Source organism: Chlorocebus sabaeus, chromosome 16 (assembly GCF_047675955.1).
Source record: "Chlorocebus sabaeus isolate Y175 chromosome 16, mChlSab1.0.hap1, whole genome shotgun sequence".
Classification (NCBI taxonomy): Eukaryota; Metazoa; Chordata; class Mammalia; order Primates; family Cercopithecidae; genus Chlorocebus; species Chlorocebus sabaeus.
The window spans coordinates 68,749,050-68,771,703 of NC_132919.1; the positions used below are offsets into that span (position 1 = coordinate 68,749,050).

Genomic DNA, 22,654 nt, shown 5'->3' on the forward strand with positions numbered 1-22,654 from the left:
TGCAGGCTTCGCCACGCTACTTGTGTGGTGCTGAGTCTCGAGTTGCGGGCGGAAGAAGCTCATAAGGGGAACGCAGGGCCCGGCAGCTCATGTATTTGAATCAAGCTTTATTAGCAGCTCCAGCAGTAGACAAGAGCAAAGGAGAGTCGTCCAGGCGGACTGAAGAGCTGGGAGGGCGCGTGTGCTTTGCGTTCTCTGTACTCAGCAGGTAGGCTTTGTTGTAGTTCCTTTCTCTGGCGCTAGGAGGGGGAACACAATCTGAAATTTACTTTTTCTCTTGGCAGACACAGGGAAAAAAATAGGGCATTTATTGGTGCCTGTAGGGGGCTCGGTTAGCTAAAGAGGGAGGGACAGGCCGGGCGCGGTGGCTCAAGCCTGTAATCCCAGCACTTTGGGAGGCCGAGACGGGCGGATCACGAGGTCAGGAGATCGAGACCATCCTGGCTAACACAGTGAAACCCCGTCTCTACTAAAAAATACAAAAAACTAGCCGGCCGAGGTGGTGGGCGCCTGTAGTCCCAGCTACTCGGGAGGCTGAGGCAGGAGAATGGAGTAAATCCGGGAGGCGGAGCTTGCAGTGAGCCGAGATCTGGCCACTGCACTCCAGCCTGGGCCACAGAGCGAGACTCCGCCTCAAAAAAAAAAAAAAAAAAAAAAAAAGAGGGAGGGACAAATATCAGACAAGGGTGGCTGGTCCGATGGTAGTGCGTTATCAGAGCTTATCAACGTTAGGGTCACTAAAGTTGGTATACGACCCTCCACTGCTAAATTTGGGTTAAAAAAAAAAAACAAGAAGGATATATACCCCCAACAGTTACAGTCTAGTAGTGTCACTGACATTACCAACTAGAATAAGCATGAGGGAGGTAGAGGAGGAGGATGGCAGCTGCTTACCCTGTGCCAGGCCAGGTTAATCTATTTATGCACATCATCTGATTGGGTCATCATAACACTGAGAGATAGGTACTATTATTATCTCCATTCTAGAGTCGAGGAAACTGGCCTAGAGAGATTTGCCCAGTCTATAGTGCATAAGTAGTGGAGCTGGGGCTCAGCCTCAAGTAATTCAACTCCTGAGTCCATACTGTTTACCATGTCACCATCCTGAGCACGGATTCTCTCTCAGGCAAGATGTGAGCACTTTATATAAGCCAGCAGCCTGTTTAATCTGCACAACTCTGCATCTTAGGCATTCTCCTCCCATTTAGACATGAGGAAATTGCAATTCAGAGAGGATAAACTGCCTATCTGAGGTTAATCCTACTCAGTGGCATAGACGGGATTCAAATCTAGGTCTGAATCTAGGTCTAGTTGGCTCTCAAACTGAATTATATTTCCCATCACTCACCAGAAGAGTGTTTTCAGATGGTACCTTATGTGCTTTCCGAGTTTAAGGGAAAGATAATCTATCTAACAGTTTTTGCTTATCTGAACCTATAGGATTTGTCTTGGGCAACACGTGGGAACAATCAGGATTTCATCAGTTCTCTTCTGAAGCTCTCCAGTGATAACAATTTTCCCTGTATCCCTCAGGATCTCATTGCAACGGCTTTTGTTTTGTTTTGATTTTTTGAGAGACAGGGTCTCGCTCTGTCCTCCAGGCTGAAGTGTGTAGCACAATCATGGCTCACTGCAGCCTCAACCTCCTGGGCTCGTGATCCTCCCACCTCAGCCTCCTTAGTAGCTAGGACTTCAGGTGTGGGCCACCATGACCATGTAATTAAAAAAAAAAAAAAAAATAACAAAGAACTTTTTCTTGTTTTGGTAGAGATGGGGACTCACTATATTGCCCAGGCTGGTCTCAAAAACTTGTGGGATCAAGTGATCCTCCTACCTGAGCCTCCCAAAGTGTTGGAATTACAGGCAAGGCACTGTGCCCGGCCCCATTCCAATTTTTTTTTTTTTTTTTCAGACGGAGTCTCACTTTGTCACCCAGGCTGGAGTACAGTGGCGTGATCTCAGCTCACTGCAACCTCTACCTCCCAGGTTCAAGCGATTCTCCTGCCTCAGCCTCCTAAGTAACTGGAACTATAGGCTCCCACCACCACACCCAGCTAATTTTTATATTTTTTGTAGAGATGGGGTTTTACCATGTTGGCCAGGCTGGTCTCGAACTCCTAGCCTCAAGTGATCTGCTTGCCTCAAACTCCCAAAGTGCTGGGATTACAGGCATGAACCACCACGCCTGGCCTCCAGTAGTTTTTAAAATGTCTTCTTCTTATATATTTCATTTTTTATTTATTTATTTATTTATTTATTTATTTTATTTTTTTTTTGAGGCGGAGTCTTGCTCTGTTGCCCAGGCTGGAGTGCAGTGGCACTATCTCGGCTCACTGCAAGCTCCGCCTCCTGGGTTCACGCCATTCTCCTGCCTCAGCCTCCCGAGTAGCTGGGACTACAGGCACCTGCCACCACGCCCGGCTAATTTTTTTGTATTTTTAGTAGAGATGGGGTTTCACCGTGTTAGCCAGGATGGTCTCGATCTCCTGACCTCGTGATCCACCCACCTTGGCCTCCCAAAGTGCTGGGATTACAGGCTTGAGCCACCGCGCCCGGCCATATTTCATTTTTTAAAGAGATGAGGTCTTGCTATGTTGCCGGGCTTGAATGCAGTGGCTATTGACAGGTGTGATGTAGCTTCAAACTCCTAGCCTCAAGCGATCCTCCCATTTCAGCTTCCCAAGTAGCTGGGACTAAGCCACCTTACCCTCCAAATCAAATTAGTAACTAAATCCTCTGAATTTTGTTTTATGTCTTTTATTTTTGAGATGGAGTCTCACTTTGTTGCCCAGGCTGGAGTGCAGTGGCATGATCTTGGCTCACTGCAACATCAGCCTCCTGAGCTCAAGCAATTCTCCTGCCTCAGCCTCCCAAGTAACTGACTACAGGCGCATGCCACCATGCCCGGCTAATTTTATATCGGCTAATTTTGTATCTTTAGTAGAGATGGGGTTTCACCATGTTGGCCAGGCTGGTCTCGAACTCCTGACCACCCACCTTGGCCTCCCCAAGTGCTGGGATTACAGGCGTGAGCCACCATGCCCAGTCAGGATGCTTATTATTATATTATTATTATTATTTTTTGAGACGTAGTCTCCCGCTTGCTCCCAGGCTGGAGTGCAGTGGCGCGATATCGGCTCACTGCAAGCTTCACCTCCCAGGTTCACACCATTCTCCTGCCTCAGCCTCCCGAGTAGCTGGGACTACAGGCGCCCGCCACCACGCCCGGATAATTTTTTGTATTTTTTAGTAGAGACAGGGTTTCACGGTGTTAGCCAGGATGGTCCCGATCTGCTGATCTCGTGATCCGCCCACCTCGACCTCCCAAAGTGTTGGGATTACAGGCGTGAGCCACCATGCCCGGATCCCGGGATGCTTATTAAAGTGTCTCCAACCTTAGAGATGGTAATTCTGGTCTGGAGTGGAGCCACGATCTATAGATCTTATTTTGAGCAACAGCTTTAAATAACTCTTTTTCTTGAGAAGTCCTTCACTTTTCTTGAAATCCATTGTTGGCTTATTCAATAGTGTGAACTTTCACTCTTCTCCTTCCTTGCCACCTTTCCTGCAGCATAAATTCCTGACTCCCTCACCCTTCATACCCCCTGGGCTGTTCCTTGTGTCTTTTTCTTCCTCTCCAAGTAGCCAGGCAAAATCCTATTCAAATTCTATCCATCCTTCAAGGTTATTCCAGAATTCTCCCAGGCAGAATTAATCTCTCCTTTCTCTGGGCTCTCTCAGCAATCCAATCCGTACTTACCTTTATTACAGAACATAATCTTAGTTTGGATATGAGTGGTTCTCATCTCAAAGTGTGGTTCCCAGAGCAGCAGCATCACCATTACCTAGGAACTTGTTAGAAACCAAATTCTCAGGCCCCACCCCAAAACAAATGAATAAAAAACTCTGGGGATGGGACCCAGTAATTTATATTTTAACAATTTTTCCAAATCTCCAATTGGTATGGTATCTGCTTTGCTCGACTGTGTTTGTTGAGGGCACGGGGTAGGTTTACTTATCTGTTTCTTTAGCATCTAGCCTGGGCAGGCAGTTGCTAAGTGATCAATAGTGAATGAATGACTGAAGAGCACCTTGGACAGCTTTAACAATACTTCGCAGATCATACTTGTACAACACACCCTACACTTCCCCTGCATACATATCCATGGCTCTTTACCCTTCCATTCTTGTGTATCCTTGGATATGGGTGGACTGGCCTGTCTCTCCTCCCTTGTCCTGTCTCACCCTAAGCCAAGGACAGAGCTCTGTTTCCAGTAATGACAGATGATATCAGAGCTTAGCAGATATCTGACTGCAGGGATGCTGATGGAATTGTTGGAATTGTCTCAGTTGATACACACATTTAGGTTTCAAGAACTTGGACATCGAAGTCATGGCTGCCTGCCTGTCTCCCTGCAGTATAGTCCTTTCGGAGCTGAAATTTCTGGCAATTGTGTGGAAAATACCTTCTCCTGCCCATAGTGAGGGTAGGAATGAGGGTGGTGGATAAAGGAGAAAGAGGAACCAAAATCTAGAAACAACATGATACAATGAAGTGACAAGATAGACTATGGGCTTTGGATTCAGGAAACTTGACTCCAAATCTCAGGAATTCCATCATCATGTAAACGGGGACAGAATATTTAACCTCTGTGCAGTTCAGTTTCCTCAGCTGTGAAGTGGGGATAATACTGTCCCACCTTGTAAGTAGTGAGAATTAAATTAGAATGAGACAAATGAAAATGCTTCCTGTGATGCTAGCATACGGCCTTAATACAAGTTTTGTTTTTGTATTTGAAAAAGACAATACTGGGGTGATCACTGGGCTATGCCATATGGCTATACCAGTTACCACCCACCCTAACTGATATCCAGAGAAGTGGATTTAAAAGTGCCAATCCTGGCCAAGTGCGGTGGCTCACACCTATAATCCCAGCACTTTGGGAGGCCGAGGTAGGTGGTCACCTGAGATCAGGAGTTTGAGACCAGACTGACAAATGTGGTGAAACCCCATCTCTATTAAAAATACAAAAGTCAGGGCCAGGCACGGTGGCTCATGCCTGTAATCCCAGTACTTTGGGAGGCTGAGGCGGGTGGATCACGAGGTCAGGGGTTCAAGACCAGCCTGACCAACACGGTGAAACCCCGTCTCTACTAAAAATACAAAAATTAGCTGGGCCTGGTGGCGGGTGCCTGCAATCCCAGCTACTCAGGAGGCTGAGGCAGGAGAATTGCTTGAACCCGGAAGGCGGAGGTTGCAGTGAGCTGAGACTGTGCCATCGCACTCCAGCCTGGGGGACGGAGTGAGACTCCATCTCAAAAAAAGAACAAAAAACAAAACAAAAAACAAAAATTAGTCGGGCATGGTGGTGTGCGCCTGTAATCCCAGCTACTCAGAAGACTGAGGGAGGAGAATTGCTTGAACCCAGGAGGCAGAGGTTGCAGTAAGCTGAGATCGCGCCATTGCAGTCCAGCCTGGACAACAGAGCGAGACTCTGTGTCAAAACAAAAACAAAAACAAAAACAAACAGTGCCAATTCCAAAAGCAGCATGTGTGATATCTGTTGTGGGGAGGGACTATGGGTGTGGGCAGGAGGGGATGGTCATGCCAAGGGGACTTTTTAGTGAACTTTTTCAGGCAAAAAACCCCTACTACCACCACCAAAGGTGAGATGATCCATCGCAGAGGACAGAGGATACAGGCAGCTTTAAAAAAAATATTGATCTGGATCAGATCACTTACAAACCAAAGCTGCAGGTCTCTAAGGTCTTCAGAGAAGCTACACGAAATACTACGATTTCATTAGCATCCACATAGGTATCATTTTCCACAACATTTTACAATTCTCTTGTTTCACAGGGAAGGTGTACTAATTATAATGAAGTATCAATAATGTATCTTAAATAACATGTTGCTGGAAAAAATTTAAGTTAAAATGCACTACATAATAGTGCAGAAACAAAGTGCAGGTGGCGATTTTAAGACATGAAAACAATGCTGAATTAGTAGTGTCTGGAGTGATCCATTTTGCCCATCTTTGGCCAGTCCTAGAGCAGTACTCACCAAAAGCTACATTACAAATGTGAACTAATGAGGCTAAAATACTAAAGACCAAATAGAACCACTCTAGAGTCTATTTCACAATGAGATACTCCTCCCCCTGTTCTGGAAACAGTGATCTGCTGTAGTTCCTATCCTCCTGTGGCACCTATCTCCGCTGTAGTACCTATAACCAGATGTCCTCCATCATCCAGCCTCCAGGACAAGTGGTGCCCAGTGAGTCACAACCTGAGGAACAGCTGCTGGTTACCGATTTGTATTCCTGTACATACTCGACTTGGGTAGCCAGGATTTTCTCATTTGTCTTGAATATATTTACTTCTAAAGACTGTTAGTCTTGTTGGGAGGTGAGCAGACGAATGTTTACTTGCTAAAGAACATAATACCGAACACGGTTCTCACCCCTCATAAACAGAAAGCCCATTGTCTGTGCCGTGAGGACTACCTTGTCAGGAAGATTTTACTTCTTACCTCTACAAGAAAAAAGGCTCGTATTAAAATCAACCTGTGGTCACCACCCTTAGAAATGTTGTTTCAGATATTCCTATTCCTAGTCTTAGAGGCAGAAATGGAATATACAGTCTCCTCTGACCTTGGGGTCAGGAAGAAAGGGAAATCTATTTATAAAAGGAACTTAAATTCTGGCCTTGGCCTCTCAAACCTGCTTCAAGTGAAAGAAGATAGCTCAACTAACAGGAGCCTCAAGTTGAATGTCTTCTTTTTTTTGAGATGGAGTCTCCCTGTGTTGCCCAGGCTAGAGTGCAGTGGCATTATCTCGGCTCACTGCAACCCCCACCTCCTGGGCTCAAGTGACTCTCCAGCCTTAGCCTCCTGAGTAGCTGGGATTACAGGCATGTGCCACCCACGCCCAGCTAATTTTTTGTATTTTTAGTAGAGATGGGGTTTCGCCATGTTGGCCAGGCTGGTCTTGAACTCCTGACCTCAGGTGATCCGCCCACCTCAGCCTCCCAAAGTGCTTAGATTACAGGCGTGAGCCACCATGCCCAGCCTGATTCCTTTAATAGAGGTTCAAGCACAAGTGCCCACACGTATACTGTGGGTACAAACTAGGGCAGAACCTTTTTTTTTTTTTTTTTGAGACAGAGTCTCGCTCTGTTGCCCAGGCTGGAGTGCAGTGGCGTGATCTTGGCTCATCGCAAGTTCCACTTCCTGGGTTCATGCCATTCTCCTGCCTCAGCCTCCCGAGTAGCTGGGACTACAGGCATCTGCCACCACGTCTGGCTAATTTTTTTGTATTTTTAGTAGAGACGGGGTTTCACCGTGTTAGGCAGGATGGTCTCAAACTCCTGACCTTGTGATCCGCCCGCCTCGGCCTCCCAAAGTGCTGGGATTACAGGCGTGAGCCACCGTGCCCGGTCTGGTAGAACCTTCTTAACAAGAGGGTCTCTCCGGCACATCTTTCCGAGATGCTAAGTTGGTGGGGAAAACAGACTTTGCACTCATTTGGCCAACTGCCTGAGCAGGGTCTGGCAAAAAAGCCTTTAACCCCACCTTTGATTCCTTGCTCCTATGCTGGAAGACTAACACATCTATCTCTACTGAGCAAGGAGCTTGTCTGGGGTTAGGGCACTCTCATCAAAAGGCATCTTTGATGTTTTTGAGCTGGCGCACAGCCAGATCTACAGGGAGGCTAAACTTGAGGCTGCTGAGGCGACTGAGCAGGTTGAGGGCGCTCTCAAAGCCTGTGTGTGCCATGTAGCTCCAGGGCTGGTAGTGAGGCTCGATGAGTGACCCAGACTTGCAGATGAGGTTCACCCAGGACACCAGACGCTGCTCATTCAGTGCCATGCATACCAAGGCCTTCAATTCTGAGTCTGCACTGCGCTTAAAAGGGTCGTGCTCTGTCAGCACCATGTGGATGGCTGTCAGCAGGCTCTGTTTGGGGGTCACAACAGTGCCTCCCGTAACAGGAAGGGCAAAGGACTGGGAGAGCTTCCGGGCTGGGGATTCCACATAAGCACGGCCGTTCTTAGCATGGTAGTACTTTACAAAGAGCTCCCAGGGGTGCATGGCCTCGGGGGCCGAGGAGAAGGCTGGCAGCAAACAAGCAATAGGAGCCATAACAAGGCTCATCCCTGGGGAGGAGGCATACAGTCCATGGGCCAGCAGGTCCCTTACAGCCACCGTCAGCTCCTTCCGCACAGCCATAGTCAGCTCATCCTTGCCTCCCAGAGAGAGGTCCTGGAGGTTGGCAGAGGTGATGACATGGTCGTGTGGCTGCTGCCTCAAGGCTAGCTGCTTCACTCTGTCCACTGACACCTCCAGCCTCTTTAGCAAGGGAGAGTAGTCTCGGTCAGCCTGGCCCCTCTGCCACAGGGTTGGAGGGATCTGGCCTGTGGCACAACCAAATTGGCTAACAGCAAAGATCTGGAGCACTGCCAGCGCTCGCCTCATCAGGTGCAGCCCTGTCTCCCGGACTTTCTTCACATCCTCCGCCTTTGCTGCTTAGAAAAGACAATGGTTCATTAGTGAGAAGCCATGATGGCACGGAGCTACATTCAACAAATCTCAGGCTGAGATCAGTCTGAGCCACATGCTGGGTCTCACACGAAGGCAAGAGCCACCCAGGATGTAGCTGGGCCTCCTTTTTTTGGTTAATAATAACTGTATTGAAATATAATTCACATACCATATGATTCACCCATTTAAGGTGTTTAATTCAGTGGTTTTTAGTATATTCAGAATTGTATAACTGTCACTGCAATCGATTTTAGAATATTTCATCCTCCCCAAAAGCAATTCCATACCATCAGCATTTCTCATTTCCCTCTTCTCCTCAGCACACCCAAGCCCTAGGCAACCACTCATCGACTTTCTGTCTCTAGAGATTTGCCTGTTTTGGAAACTACACTTACTTCTGCTGTTTCCTGGAGGCGGTCTGCTGCCGCCTGTTCTGCTGCAGCCATTTCCTGTCTTCCCACCGGCCTTGCACTCACAGTGTCCACCACCTGTCTGCAAGGGGCTTCCCACTTCATCTGGAATCAGAAATTATAGGAGAGACACTTATTTAGCTCTTTATGGCAGATCTTTAAAGGAAAAATAATACTTAACGGTGCCTATTACAAACAAGAATTTCACAAAATCTTGTCCTATTTAATTGTGTAAAATGAGGACTGGCATATACAGTAGTTGGCTCAATAAATATTTGCTAAGTGAATGAACCATGAATCATTTTATGGATGAGAAGAGTAAGACTAAAGAGGTTAGTAACATGCTCAAGGACATAAAACCAATGAGTAGGAGAGTGGAGCGTTTAACTATCTGATTCTGAAACCCATGCTCTTTCTACGCTGCCAATGCTGTCTCCCCTACTAAGCCATCAAGCCTCTTAAATAGTACATCAAGAATTGGCACCTTTTGGCCGGGCGTGGTGGCTCATGCCTGTAGTCCCTGTACTTTGGGAGGCTGAGGTGGGCGGATCACTTGAGGTCAGGAGTACGAGACCAGCCCGGCCAATAGTCTCTACTCTCTTTAGTAGAGACTGAAACCCCGTCTCTACTAAAAATACAAAAATTAGCCGGGCGTGGTGGCGGGAGCCTGTAATCCAAGCTACTCGGGAGACTGAGGCAGGAGAATCGCTTGAATCTGGGAGGCGGAGGTTGCTGTGAGCCAAGATTGCGCCACTGCACTCTAGCCAGGGGAACAGAGCGAAACACTGTCTCCCCAAAAAAAAAAAAAACCCAGAATTGGCACCTTTTTACTAGTACTCAGAATATAATTATTATGACATCTAACCTTGGATGAAGTTGATGAACATCTCGAGGTCTCGGATCTGAGTTTTTAGTTGCTCAACCAACTGTTCTTTGACTCGGGCTGGGTTGACGATCTGAGCCACTGCTGCATCTACGCGCTGACGAAGCTCTTCAGTGGACAGGGAACTGATGTCCTCATTCAGATTCATGTCCAGTTTCTTTATTAACTCATCTATGATCACCTATCAAGATCACAGGCAATGAGCACACCCTTTGGAAATTTTTAGGGAGAGGGTTAGGGAGGAGAATCTAAATATGTCTTCTGTCCTTAAATGGAAGTAAAAAAACAGACCTCTAAATTTGTGAAAGAAAATGACTTAACTACTGATTGATCAAGGTGAGGACACAGACTCTCTACTTTTAAAGTAAAAAGAACCCTTAGTTCTCTGATAAAAATGGATCCTCCCACTCACAGTAAATTTCTACCAGGCTAGTCAGATTTCACTCAGAAGAACAACAGTATGAAAAATCCAAAATGGCTGATGATCCAACAAGCCTTATACTTAGTTGCTCTAAAGGCTTCATTCAAGGAGAATATACACTGATTTTTAAGAGACAGGGTCTTGCTCAGTCACCCAGGCTAGGGTCCAGTAATGTGATCATAGCTCATTGTAACCTCAAACTCCTGTGCTCAAGCAATCCTTCTGCCTTGGTCTCCCCCATAGGTGGGACTATAGACACACGCTACCACCTGGTTAATCTTTCAATTTTTCTTTTTTTTTTTTTCTTTTTTTTTTTGAGACGGAGTCTTGCTCTGTCGCCCGGGCTGGAGTGCAGTGACCAGATCTCGGCTCACTGCAAGCTCCGCCTCCCGGGTTCACGCCATTCTCCTGCCTCAGCCTCCAGAGTAGCTGGGACTACAGGCGCCCGCCACCTTGCCCGGCTAGTTTTTTTTTTGTATTTTTTAGTAGAGACGGGGTTTCGCCGTGTTAGCCAGGATGGTCTCGATCTCCTGACCTCGTGATCCACCCGTCTCGGCCTCCCAAAGTGCTGGGATTACAGGCTTGAGCCACCGCGCCCGGCCTAATCTTTCAATTTTTCATAGAGACGGGGTCTTGTAATGTTGCCCAGGCTGGCCTCAAATTTCTGGCCTCAAGAGATCCTCCCACCTCAGCCTCCCAAAGTGCTGGGATTATAGCGTGAGCCACCGCACCCAGCCGATTTTTCTTACTTTTATTCATTTATTTATTTTGAGATAGAGTCTCGCTCTGTCACCCAGGCTACAGTGCAGTGGTGCAATCTCGGCTCACTGCCAGCTCCACCTCCCGGGTTCACGCCATTCTCCTGCCTCAGCCTCCCGAGTAGCTGGGACTATAAGCGCCCGCCACTACTCCCAGCTAATTTTTTGTATTTTAAGTAGAGATGGGGATTCACCATGTTAGCCAGGATGGTCTTGATCTCCTGACCTCGTGATATGCCCGCCTCGGCCTCCCAAAGTGCTGGGATTACAGGCGTAAGCCACTGTGCCTGGCCAATTTTTCTTAATTTCTAATCCTTCTTATCCCTTCTTGCCCTACTGTAGGCAACTAAAGAAAAATCTCTATAAAATATCAAGGTGCAAAATACCCTAGTGACATTATTAGGAACAATTTAAAATTCTGATAATAGGTTGGGTGCAGTGGCTCACACCTGTAATCCCAGCACTTTGGGAGGCCAAGGCGGGTGGATCATTTGAGGTCAGGAGCTCAAGACCATCCTGGCCAACAAGGTGAAATCCCATCTCTACTAAAAATACAAAAATTAGCCGGCCATGGTGGCAGGTGCCTATAATCTCAGCTACTCGGGAGGCTGAGGCAGGAGAATCATTTGAACCCTGGAGGTGGAGGCTGCAGTAAGCCAAGATTATGCCACTATACTACATCCTAGGTGACAAACTGAGACTTTGTCTCAAAAAAAAAAAAAAAAAAAATCTGACAACATAAACTCCGGACCAGCCAGAAAAACAGCCACAGCACAGGGGTAGAGAAACATGCAGGGGAGGTTGTAACTGTATCTCTCCACCAGCAGATTTACCTGTCTACCCAGGTCTTACATAAATAAATACAGTATTAAAATCAGTCTGGATTCCTGGCATGTTTATCAAAAGGTGGTCAGTAGTAGGAGAAAGCTAGATTACGGCCAGGCGCGGTGGCTCACGCCTGTAATCCCAGCACTTTGGGAGGCCAAGGCGGGTGGATCACCTGAGGTTGGGAGTTCGAGACCATCCTGACCAACATGGAGAAATCCCGTCTCTACTAAAAATACAAAATTAGCCCGGCATGGTGGCGCATGCCTGTAATCCCAGCTACTTGGGAGGCTGAGGCAGGAGAATTGCTTGAACCCGGGAGGCAGAGGTTGTGGTGAGCTGAGATGGCGCCATTGCAATCCAGCTTGGGCAACAAGAGCGAAACTCCATCTCAAAAAAAAAAAAACAACAAAAAACCACAAAACAAAAAAGCTAGATTACATTGTATAATGGGCCCAAGTAGAATTTTTTAAGTGATCAAATGAAATTATTGTCATATTCTTATTTCTATTATTAATTACAACCACCAAAAAGAAAGAGCTCAATTATTATATTACAAAACTTTGGAACCTGTGTTTTCCATGTATGAGCAAAGAATGGTTCCTTATAGTAGTAAAATTTCCCTTTGATTTGGGCCAGCAGAGGGATTCTCAGTAAGGCCAAAGGAGAACTGAACTGAGAGAGGATGCCCTGTGAATGCTGGAAGGGACAAGTTAACCTTGGGCAGTGGTGGAGGTGCCTCTGGGGTCTGCTCACCCGCTGTCTTTCCAACACCACAGACTGCGGCAGCGAGTCGTAACTGCCCTCTTGATAGGCAAACGTTTCCAGGTCATCTAGCTGGGTCTTGAGCTGCAGTATCAGTTCTTTCTGCTTCTCCCTTTGGGTTTCCAGACGCTCTTGTTTTTCCTGCTCACTCTAAGGCAAGAAAACAATTGGGTCTATTATGCAGGAAAAGGAAAACTCAGGGTACATTAACAATCTGCTCGAGCCAGTCATGACCAATAAAATATAAGATGTTTCCAATAACCCAAATGAAATACACAATTCATATGATAGATTCAAAAGTAAGAATAATTATTTCATCCTAGGCAATTTGTTAAATTGGTGTTTTCTTTAAGAAACTATCTGTCCCTCATCGGAAATAGGATATGAATACAATGAGGCTTTTTGTTAAGACTGCCTTTTTTCCCTCCAAAGGTCTAGTTAGGGTAGAGACAACCTATCTCAGCTAAGATACCCTTCTAGGAATTAAGACATGCCATGCTCCACAGCCAGTTACCATAACACAACTCCTGATTACTCTGTGCAGCCAAATTTTGCAAAAGAATCTGGGGTAAGGGTGTGGAGAGAGGCTTTAAAACTCATAACCAGCTTTCCTAAGGTTCACCAAAGTCCCTTTGATGTACGATAGACCACTTCTGCAAAATCAAAAGAATCAAATGCACCAGGAGTGGTGTCTCACGCCTGTAATCGCAGCACTTTGGGAGGCCAAGGCAAAAGGATCACTTGAGCCCAGGAGTTCAAGACCACCCTGGGCAACATAGTGAGACTTCATCTCCACAAAAAAATTTTTAAAAATTAGCTGGGCATGGTGGTGCATGCCAATAGTCCCAGCTACTTGAGTGACTGAGGTGGGAGTATTGTTTAAGCCCAAGAGGTCAAGGCTTCGCAAGACCCTGTCTCGAAGAAAAAAAAAATTAGCCAGGTGTGGTGGCATGGTGGTCCCAGTCACACAAGAGGCTGGGACAAGATGATCGCTTGAGTCTAGGACGTTGAGGCTGCAGTGAGCTTTGTTTTCACCACTGCACTCCAGCCTGGGCAACAGGGTGAGACTCTGTCTCAAAAAAACAAAAACAAAAACAAAAGAGTAAAAGGCAAGTGCCTAAGGCAGTGAAAAAAATCCAAAAGCCACATAATGGGGATGGGAAGGTAACAATGTTTTTTTTTTTTTTTTGAGACGGAGTCTCGCTCTGTCGCCCAGGCTGGAGTGCAGTGGCCGGATCTCGGCTCACTGCAAGCTCCGCCTCCCGGGTTCACGCCATTCTCCTGCCTCAGCCTCCCGAGTAGCTGGGACTACAGGCACCCGCCACCTCACCCGGCTAGTTTTTTGTATTTTTTTTTTTTTTTTTTTTTAGTAGAGACGGGGTTTCACCGTGTTAGCCAGGATGGTCTCGATCTCCTGACCTCGTGATCCGCCCGTCTCGGCCTCCCAAAGTGCTGGGATTACAGGCTTGAGCCACCGCGCCCGGCCGGTAACAATGTTTTTTAAAAAAAGTATCTGTAAGTTTCGCTGACTAGTGACTCCTTATTTTAACTGTTGGCCACCAGTAGTTTCTGCATTTCAATTAATAAAAATGCTTCAGGGTAGTAAAGTCTTGTCAACTTATTCTCAAACACTGATTCTTCCATGTCTTTCTTGAGTCTCAAAAACAAAAAGCAAAACTAGCAAATCATTTGTAGGGGTAAGGCTGAGTCTTAAATTAGAAGTCTACAGGGTATTACATTTAACCTTAAAATGGTACTTACCAAGCCCTCAAGAAGTAAGTAATGAGAGAGATGAAAAAAAAAAAAAAAAAGAAAAAGAAAACAACAAATTAACTTTTTAAGTATTTAAAATGCAATCCTCTTGCTTTAGCTTCGCTCAACGTGAAAGCAAGCCTTTTCTCAGGACAGTCTCTCTGTGATCCCTTCAGAGTACAGTTGCATATTGTTAGAACCCTGTCCCCCTTCCCCATTTGGTGAAGGCCTAGTTCTCCTTTAAGAGGTTTCCTGATTTCCCCAGGTGTAACTAAACGTTTCCTCTAGAGTTTGTACACACTTCTAGTCTAGCTCATATCATATTATTTGTTTAGGATTCTGTCTCTTCTAGTCTATGAACTCCTTAAGGACAAAGGTTTTGACTTTGAACCACAAATGCCAGGCACAGTGTCTGGCACAAGATAAGCTTTCAACATGCATTTGTTGTATGTCACCGAACTGAATTAAGGAAAGTATGGCCGAACGCAGTGGCTCACGCCTGTAATCCCAGCACTTTGGGAGGCCAAAGCAAGCAGATCACCTGAGGTCAGGAGTTCGAGACCAGCCTGGCCAACATGGTGAAATCCCGTCTCTACAAAAACTAGCCCAGTGTGGTGGCACGTGCCTGTAATCCCAGCTATTTGGGAGGCTGAGGCAGGAGAATGGCTTGAACCTGGGGGGCGGAGGTTGGAGGCAGCCGAGACCATGCCATTGCACTTCAGCTTGGGTGTCACAGGAAGACTCTGTGTCCAAAAAAAAAAAAAAAAAAGTTAAAGAAAAGAATGACAAATTCCAAATAATGACCTCTGAGTGGAGAAAGTTGTCTAACCAGCCCAAGGAGAAAGAACTGGGGAAAAGTCTTTGTTTTTGTTCTCACTGTTTCCCAACTTTATGATGTCAGGGAAGAAAGAAATCAGCCATAAATTCTGATTACATTTTCATGACCAAGTCCATGGTAGCTACAGTATGCTATTTGCTGGAGTGTGGGCAAACAAGAGAGAACAATGAGCTCTGGTGCAAGGCAGGAAATAACATAAATCATTTCCAGTATGAAGTAAGATAAGAGAAAATATTGGTTTAAAATATCTGGGGTCAAGGTGGGTGGATCACTTGAGGTCAGGAGTTCGAGACCAGCCTGGCCAACATGGCAAAACCCTGTCTCTACACAAAATACAAAATTTTGCTAGGGATAGTGGCACATGCCTGCAGTCCCAGCTACTAGGGAGGCTGAGGCAGGAGAATAGCTTGAACCTATGAGGTAGAGGTTGTAGTGAACTGAGATGTGCTGCTGTACTCCAGCCTGGGTGACAGAGTCAGACTCTGTCTCAAAAAAAGAAAAAAAAAAATCGGGGGCCAGGTGTAGTGGCCAGCCTGGGCAACATAGGGAGATCCCCATCTCTACAAAAAAAAATTTTTTTTTTTAATTAGCCAGTCATGGTAGTGTGCGCCTGTGGTCCCAGCTACTTGGGAGGCTGAGCTGGGAGGATGGATTGAGCCCAGGAGGTGGAGGATGCAGTGAGCTGTGATCATGCTGCTGCATACCAGCCTGGGCAAAAGAGTGGAAAATAAAAATCTAGGGCCAGGCTCAGCGGCTCATGCCTGTAATCCCAGCACTTCGGGAGGCCAAGTCAGACAGATTATGAGGTCAGGAGTTTGAGGCCAGGAGTTCGAGACCAGCCTGGCCAACATGGCAAAAACCTTGTCTCTACTAAAAATACAAAAATTAACCAGGTGTGGTGATGGGTGCCTGTAGTCCCAGCTACTTGGGAGGCTGGGGCAGGAGAATCGCTTGAACCCAGGAGGCGGAGGTTGCAGTGAGCCAAGATGGTGCCACTGCACTCCAGCCTGGGTGACAGAGTAAGACTCTGTCTCAAGGAAAAAAAAATTTGGCTGGGTACAGTGGCTCATGCCTGTAATCCAGCACTTTGGGTGGCCAAGGTGGGTGGCTTGCTTGAGCCCAGGAGTTCAAGACCAGCCTGGGCAATATGGCAAAACCCCATCTCTACAAAAAAATATAAAAAACTAGCAGAGCATGGTGGTGCTCGCCTGTGGTCCCAGTTACTCGAGAGGCTGAGGTGGGAGGATCTATTGAGCCTGCGAGTCAAGGCTGCGGTGAGCCCTGATCATGCCAGTGCACTCTAGCCTGGGCAACAGAGTGAGACCCTGTCTCAAAAAAAAAAAAAAAAAAAGAGAGAGAGAGAAAAAAAGGTAAGTGGTAAGAAGTAAATCATTCAGTTCAATGATATCTCCTACTCTGGTCCTACCTGTTCACCTGTCAATGTATACATACAAGATTACAACTTGTAGGTGAATTAAACACTATTTTTTTTTTTTTTTTTTTAAGATGGTACAATGTTTGTTTTTCTTTTTGAGACACGGTCTTGCTCTGTCACTCAGGCTGGAGCATAGTGGTATGATCATAGCTCACAGCAGCCTCCAACTCCTGGGCTCAAGTGATCCTCCTCCAGCCTTCGCCTCCCCAAGTGTTGGGATTACAGTCATGAGCCACTGCACCCAGTCTACCTTTTATTTTTTATTTTATTTTATTTTTTTTTTTGAGACAAGAGTTTCGCTCTTGTTGCCCAGGCTGGAGTGCGATGGCGCAATCTTGGCTCACGGCAACCTCCGCCTCCCAGGTTCAAGCCATTCTCCTGCCTCTGCCTCCCCAGTAGCTGGGATTACAGAAATGCGCCATCACATCTGGCTAATCTTTTTTTTTTTTTTTGTATTTTTAGTAGAGACGGAGTTTCATCATGTTGGTCAGGCTGGTCTCGAACTCCTGACCTAAGGTGATCTGCCCGCCTCAGCCTCCCAAAGTGCTGGGATTACAGGCGTGAGCCACCGCGCCCAGCTAGTTTTTAATTTTTATGAGTACATAATATGTGTATATATTTATGGGGTACATGAGATGTTGCTACAGGCATGCAATGTGTCATAATCACACCATGGAAAATGGGGTTGGCCTACTGTTCCTGAAGGTGAAAATGAACAGAGTTTCTTATCACGTAGAACCTTTGGTGCTGTCCACTCCTTTCTAGCCCTTAAATCTGGCAGTTTGAGGTGGGTGCTTCTTGCGTAAGGAATTGTAGGTACCTGGTCTCCGACACACATACTCACCAACCGAGAAGGGTGGAACAGTAAACACAGGATTGCACTGGAAACAGTTCAGATTAAAATAAACAGATCATTATCTGCTTGATAAATCTGCTTGGCTAAAACCAATGTAAGTAGGAAGAAAGCCACAAGTAGATTGTAGTTTGAAGAATAAAAAGGTGAAAAGGGACGGGGCATGGTGGCGCACGTCTATAATCCCAGCACTTTGGTAGGCCAAGGAAGGCAGATCGCTTGAGCTCAGGAGTTCAAGACCAGCCTGGGCAACGTGGTGAAACCCCGTCTTAACAAAAAATAAAATTAACTGGGTGTGGTGGCACACACCTGTAGTACCAGATACTGGGCGGGCTGAGGCAGAAGGATTGCTTGAGCCCAGGAGGCAGAGGTTGCAGTAAGCCGAAATTGCACCACTACACTCTGGCCTAGGTGACAGAGTGAGATCCTGTCTCAAAAATAAACAAACAAATAAATAAATAAAGTGAAAAGGCAGTGTACCTCAATACTTCCAATAAAGTCAGCACTTTGTGCACTTCCAGAGATGCAAAGCTTGTAAGGAAACGTTTACCTGGTGTCTTATACATAGTTTCACTACTTTTGGGGTAGGCACACTGAATCGATCTTGTCAGTTACCAGAGGACCTTATTCAGAATACCTAATGATTCAGCAGGATGGAGGAAGAGTTTAAAAATGTCAACATTATAGCCTGCACGGTAACGCACGCCTGTAGTCCTGAGGCTGAGGTGGGAGGATGGCTTGAGACCAGGAGTTCGAGACCAGCCTGAGCAACATACCAAGACTCCCCCTGTCTCTTAAAAAATTCCAACATTAGGAAATTTATATAATCAAGAGTTGTGTTTATTTCAGTTACTAAGAGACCCTGCTGTTAACCCAAACTCCCACCCAGAAAAGTGTAAAGACTGATTTCAGGAAAGCAGGGACAGGGAGTTAACCTAAATTTCCATGGATTCCAACTCACTGTCCTTTCCTTTGCCAATTTTCCCAATCCCCAGAGTCCGGGTCCTCTAGCAGCATAAGTGTTCAAGACTTAAAATATGTGAGGTAAAGGTGAGTGGGCGCAGCACTGCTCTTGGCTGCTCTGCTACCCTCTCAACGACTCACTTGGCTCACCGCTCCTCTACCCCTCACGTCATCACGCACCGGCATCTCTCCACATCTTTCGTGCACACCGCTCACCCTCAGTTTCCCAGGCCTCTGTCCTCTTGCCCTTCAGCCAGCCCCGCACTCCAGTCTCCTGGTCTCCGACACATGTACTCACCAACCGAGTCGGGGAGGCTTCTCCCCTCATGCACCATCATCCGGGTCTGGATCGCCACCCACACCACCCCCCTATTCCCATATCCCTCGCGGCCCGGCTCCGATCACTCACCTGGTCTTCGCCCCGCAACCGTGGCCGGTCTCCTGGCAGCCCATCGCCCTCATCGCTGGCGGGGTCGCTAGGCCCTTCGTAACCTAGGACGTGAGGGCAGCCGCGGAAGGCGAAGTCTTCGAGCTCACGCAGAAGGCGCTGCTGCTCCGCCGGCGCCCCGCGCACCACCTGTCGCAGGCGGAACTGCACCTGCGCGAAGTGCGAGGACAGCGCCAGCAGCGCCGAGTCCAGCCGCCGCCGCTCTGCCTGCAGCCGCCGCAGCGTCCGGCCCGGAGAATCCGGCGGGGAGCCCGGGACCGCGCCAGGCTCCTCGGCCGCCGTCTCTTCGAAAAACGCAGTTGCTCCAGGCCCGGCCTCCGCCACCGCCCCCACTGGGGCCCAGCGCACCGCCTCGCACGGTGGCAGCGGCTCCTCTTCCTCCTCCTCTTCGTTTTTTGCTTTTGGCCCAACAGCCGCCACCACCGTTACCGGCTCTGCAGCCGCTTCGACAGCCGCCATCTTCCCGGAAACCCCGCAGCACGTCAGCCGCGCCCCCCCTGCTGCTATGGCAACGGCGTGTTGGCCTGAACCCCAGAGGAGTGGTGGGCGGAGCCTGAAGTTCCGAAGTCCCCGAGGGTGCCCTCTCCCAGGGGATTTAATTCAGGACAATAATGTTTTATTGAGCACCTATTGTGAATCAGACACTGAGCACACAGCTTTGGAGAAACAGGTGAATGATACCGGGGAAAAGTCATTCCCTGCGTGTAGCGTCTAGGGCAGCCTTTGCCCTGGTTCCAGCAGATGGATTGTCTATTCCTAGTCTGTGCGTTTCTGAAGACCCCAGGGTGAAGGGCTGCAAGGATTAAGCTCTCCCAGAGTATCTCCAGAGTGCAGATCCCTTGGCTGCCAGGTCATGTTCTCTGTTCCTCTCAACTGTTTTCCCGACCATATAAGGGGAGGCAGCTGCTGGGGGCGTCCCCAGGATCTAAAGATAGCGGCCCCTGCCTGGAACTCTAAATGCCACCCTGGAGCGGGAGCCGCAATGGCACGGTGAGTGTTTCCGGCTCCGGTGCTCCCCCTGGCCCTTTTCCCTGGAGATTCCCTGCTCCAGGTCTTCTGGGCGCTCCAGGTTCTGTGAGGCCCCATGGGAGCCCCAGACCCCTGGTCTCTGTAACTGTGGGGTGAAGGAAGGTGTGACCTGAATGTTCTCCGTCACCTCCTACTTTCCTAGTCTGGCACGTTCTATTCTTCCCAGGTTCACACTCACCACACCCACCCACTCCTGTCATTCCCTTCCCTTTCACCCCTTCTGTCTCATTTAGCTCCACTTTGAAAAAACTGTGGCATCAAACATCCCTGGGTAGTCTCCTGCTTCCATCTTTCCCAAATGCCCTCAGTCTTCCCTCTCCCACCCCTATGAAGCCCCAACTCAACTTCTCTTTAGGCAGCACGCCCGGACCCTGTGGTATGACAGACCCAAGTATGTGTTCATGGAGTTTTGTGTTGAGGACAGCACCGATGTCCACGTGCTTATTGAGGATCACCGCATTGTGTTCAGGTAGTGGCCCTCACCTCTGAGGGCCTGGCTTCCCAGGAACCTCCCTCTTCTCCTAATGTCCCCACACAGAGTATTCTGCATCTCCTCAGCTTCATTGTCTCCTCAGCTGCAAGAATGACGATGGAGTGGAGTTGTACAATGAGATTGAGTTCTATGCCAAAGTGAACTCCAAGGTAAGGGTGAGATGGGACAGTAAGGTCTGGATGGAAACCGGGCTGCCCAGGGAAACTGGAGATTAATTCTAAACCCCAGACCCTAAGAATGAGGCTCTCTATCTGGCAGGACTCCCAGGATAAGCGCTCTTCCCGCTCTATTACTTGCTTTGTGAGGAAATGGAAGGAAAAGGTGGCCTGGCCCCGGCTTACCAAGGAGGATATCAAGGTAGGTGTATGGAAAGTGGCCTGCTCTTTCTCTCCATGCACCCAGGTTAGAGCTGGGATCGTTGTTGCCTCCTTTCCAGCCAACATTCAATCACTCACCAAGTCCTGCCTAATCTTTTTTTTCCCAGCTGTATTAGTCTCTCTTATTTATTTTTATTTTATTTTTTTATTTTTGAGACGGAGTTTCGCTCTTGTTGCCCAGGCTAGAGTGCAATGGCATGATCTCGGCTCACTACACCTCCACCTCCCAGGTTCAAGAGATTCTCCTGCCTCAGTCTCCCGAGTAGTTGTGATTACAGGCATGCACCACCACACCCGGCTAATTTTCTATTTTTAGTAGAGACAAGGTTTCAACATGTTGGCCAGGCTGGTCTCAAACTCCTGACCAGTTGATCCGCCTGCCTCGGCCTCCCAAAGTGCTGAGATTACAGCCATGAGCCATGGCACCCGGCCTCGGCCAACTCTTGTTTTTTTATATTCCAGTCCCAGTAGTTTCCACTGTAGAAATTAATTGATCAGTCTTATTCTTTCTTTCTTTTTTTTTTTTTTTTTGAGATGGAGTTTTTCTCTTGTTGCCCAGGCTGGAATGCAATGGCACCATCTCAGCTCACTGCAACCTGCATTTCCCAGATTCAAGCAATTCTCCTTCCTCAACCTCCTGAGTAGCTGGGATTACAGGCGTGCGCCACCACATCCAGCTAATTTTTCATATTTTTTTGAGGCAGAGTCTCCCTCTGTCACCCAGGCTAGAGTGCAGTGGCGTGAACTCGGCTCACTGCAACCTCTGTCTCCTGGGTTCAAGTGATTCTCCTGCCTCAGCCTCCTGAGTAGCTAGGATTACAGGTGCCCGCCACCATGCCCAGCTAATTTTTATAGTTTTAGTAGAGACAGTGTTTTGTCATGTTGGCCACGCTGGTCTTGAACTCCTGATATCAGGTGATCCGCCCGCCTCAGCCTCCCAAAGTGCTGGGATTACAAGCCTGAGCCACCGTGCCTGGCCATTTTTTGTATTTTTAGTAGAGATGAGGTTTCGCCATGTTGACTAGGCTGGTCTGAAACTTCAGACCTCAGGTGATCCGCCTGCCTCAGCCTCCCAGGGTGCTGGGATTACAGGCATGAGCCACCATACCTGCCCCTGATTAATCTTATTATTGCTATTAGTGGCTTATAACCAGGCTCTACTGACTCCTAAATATTAATGAATTCACTACTTAATTTCTTCCTAGTTCAAGCCTCATCCAACATATGGTGAGAAGTTTGTTGGGTATTTTCAGTCTCATTTTCAGTCCATCCTCTGCATTGCCCCCAGCATGGTCTGTCTAAAACACACATTTGACCCTGACACTCTCCCACTTAAGGCCCTCCAATGTATCCTCTTTAAAGGTTGAAAACTGACTGCCTGATAGCTGGATCTGGCTCTCAGATTTGTTTTAATCTTTTTTTTTTTTTTTTTTTTGAGATGGAGTCTCGCTCTGTCGCTCAGGCTGGAGTGCCCTGGCATGATCTCGGCTCACTGCAAACTCTGCCTCCCCGGTTCACGCCATTCTCCTGCCTCAGCCTCCTGAGTAGCTAGGACTACAGGTGCCTGCCACCACGCCCAGCTAATTTTTTTTTTTTTTTTTTTTTTTTTTTGAGACAGAGTCTCACTCTGTCGCCCAGGCTGGAGTGCAGTGGCGCGATCTCGGCTCACTGCAAGCTCCGCCTCCTGGGTTTACGCCATTCTCCTGCCTCAGCCTCCAGAGTAGCTGGAACTACAGGCGCCCACCACCTCGCCCCGCTAGTTTTTTGTATTTTTTAGTAGAGACGGGGTTTCACCGTGTTAGCCAGGATGGTCTCGATCTCCTGACCTCGTGATCCGCCCGTCTTGGCCTCCCAAAGTGCTG

General features: G+C 47.7%; 2 protein-coding genes across 4 annotated transcripts in view; one reads left to right on the plus strand and one right to left on the minus strand.

The window, feature by feature from the left end:
• The first annotated feature begins 7 nt into the window (after positions 1-7).
• The window catches only part of PTGES3L (prostaglandin E synthase 3 like), a 28,647-nt gene continuing 6,000 nt past the window's right edge, over positions 8-22,654 (plus strand). The window contains exons 1-4 of one of the 2 annotated variants that reach the window (XM_037993188.2): positions 8-208; positions 20,278-20,391; positions 20,498-20,564; positions 20,674-20,772. In XM_037993188.2, coding sequence (XP_037849116.1) covers positions 90-208; positions 20,278-20,391; positions 20,498-20,564; positions 20,674-20,772 — 399 coding nt within the window. In that variant the 5' untranslated portion in view covers positions 8-89. Of the gene's footprint in view, positions 209-19,360; positions 19,884-20,277; positions 20,392-20,497; positions 20,565-20,673; positions 20,773-22,654 lie in introns of those variants that run through there. The other variant, XM_008012546.3, reaches the window with a different exon arrangement.
• Positions 3,917-19,352, minus strand: RUNDC1 (RUN domain containing 1). Of its 2 annotated transcripts, none has more exons than XM_008012551.3 (5): positions 18,855-19,352; positions 12,596-12,754; positions 9,818-10,016; positions 8,938-9,057; positions 3,917-8,523 (listed from the first exon to the last, which is right to left on the minus strand). In XM_008012551.3, the coding sequence occupies exons 1-5, from the start codon at positions 19,350-19,352 to the stop codon at positions 7,658-7,660; spliced, it is 1,842 nt and encodes a 613-aa protein (XP_008010742.1). In that variant the 3' UTR covers positions 3,917-7,657. The 2 variants fall into 2 exon arrangements, with proteins under 2 accessions (XP_008010742.1, XP_008010741.1); XM_008012550.3 differs by having other exon boundaries at positions 3,917-8,526.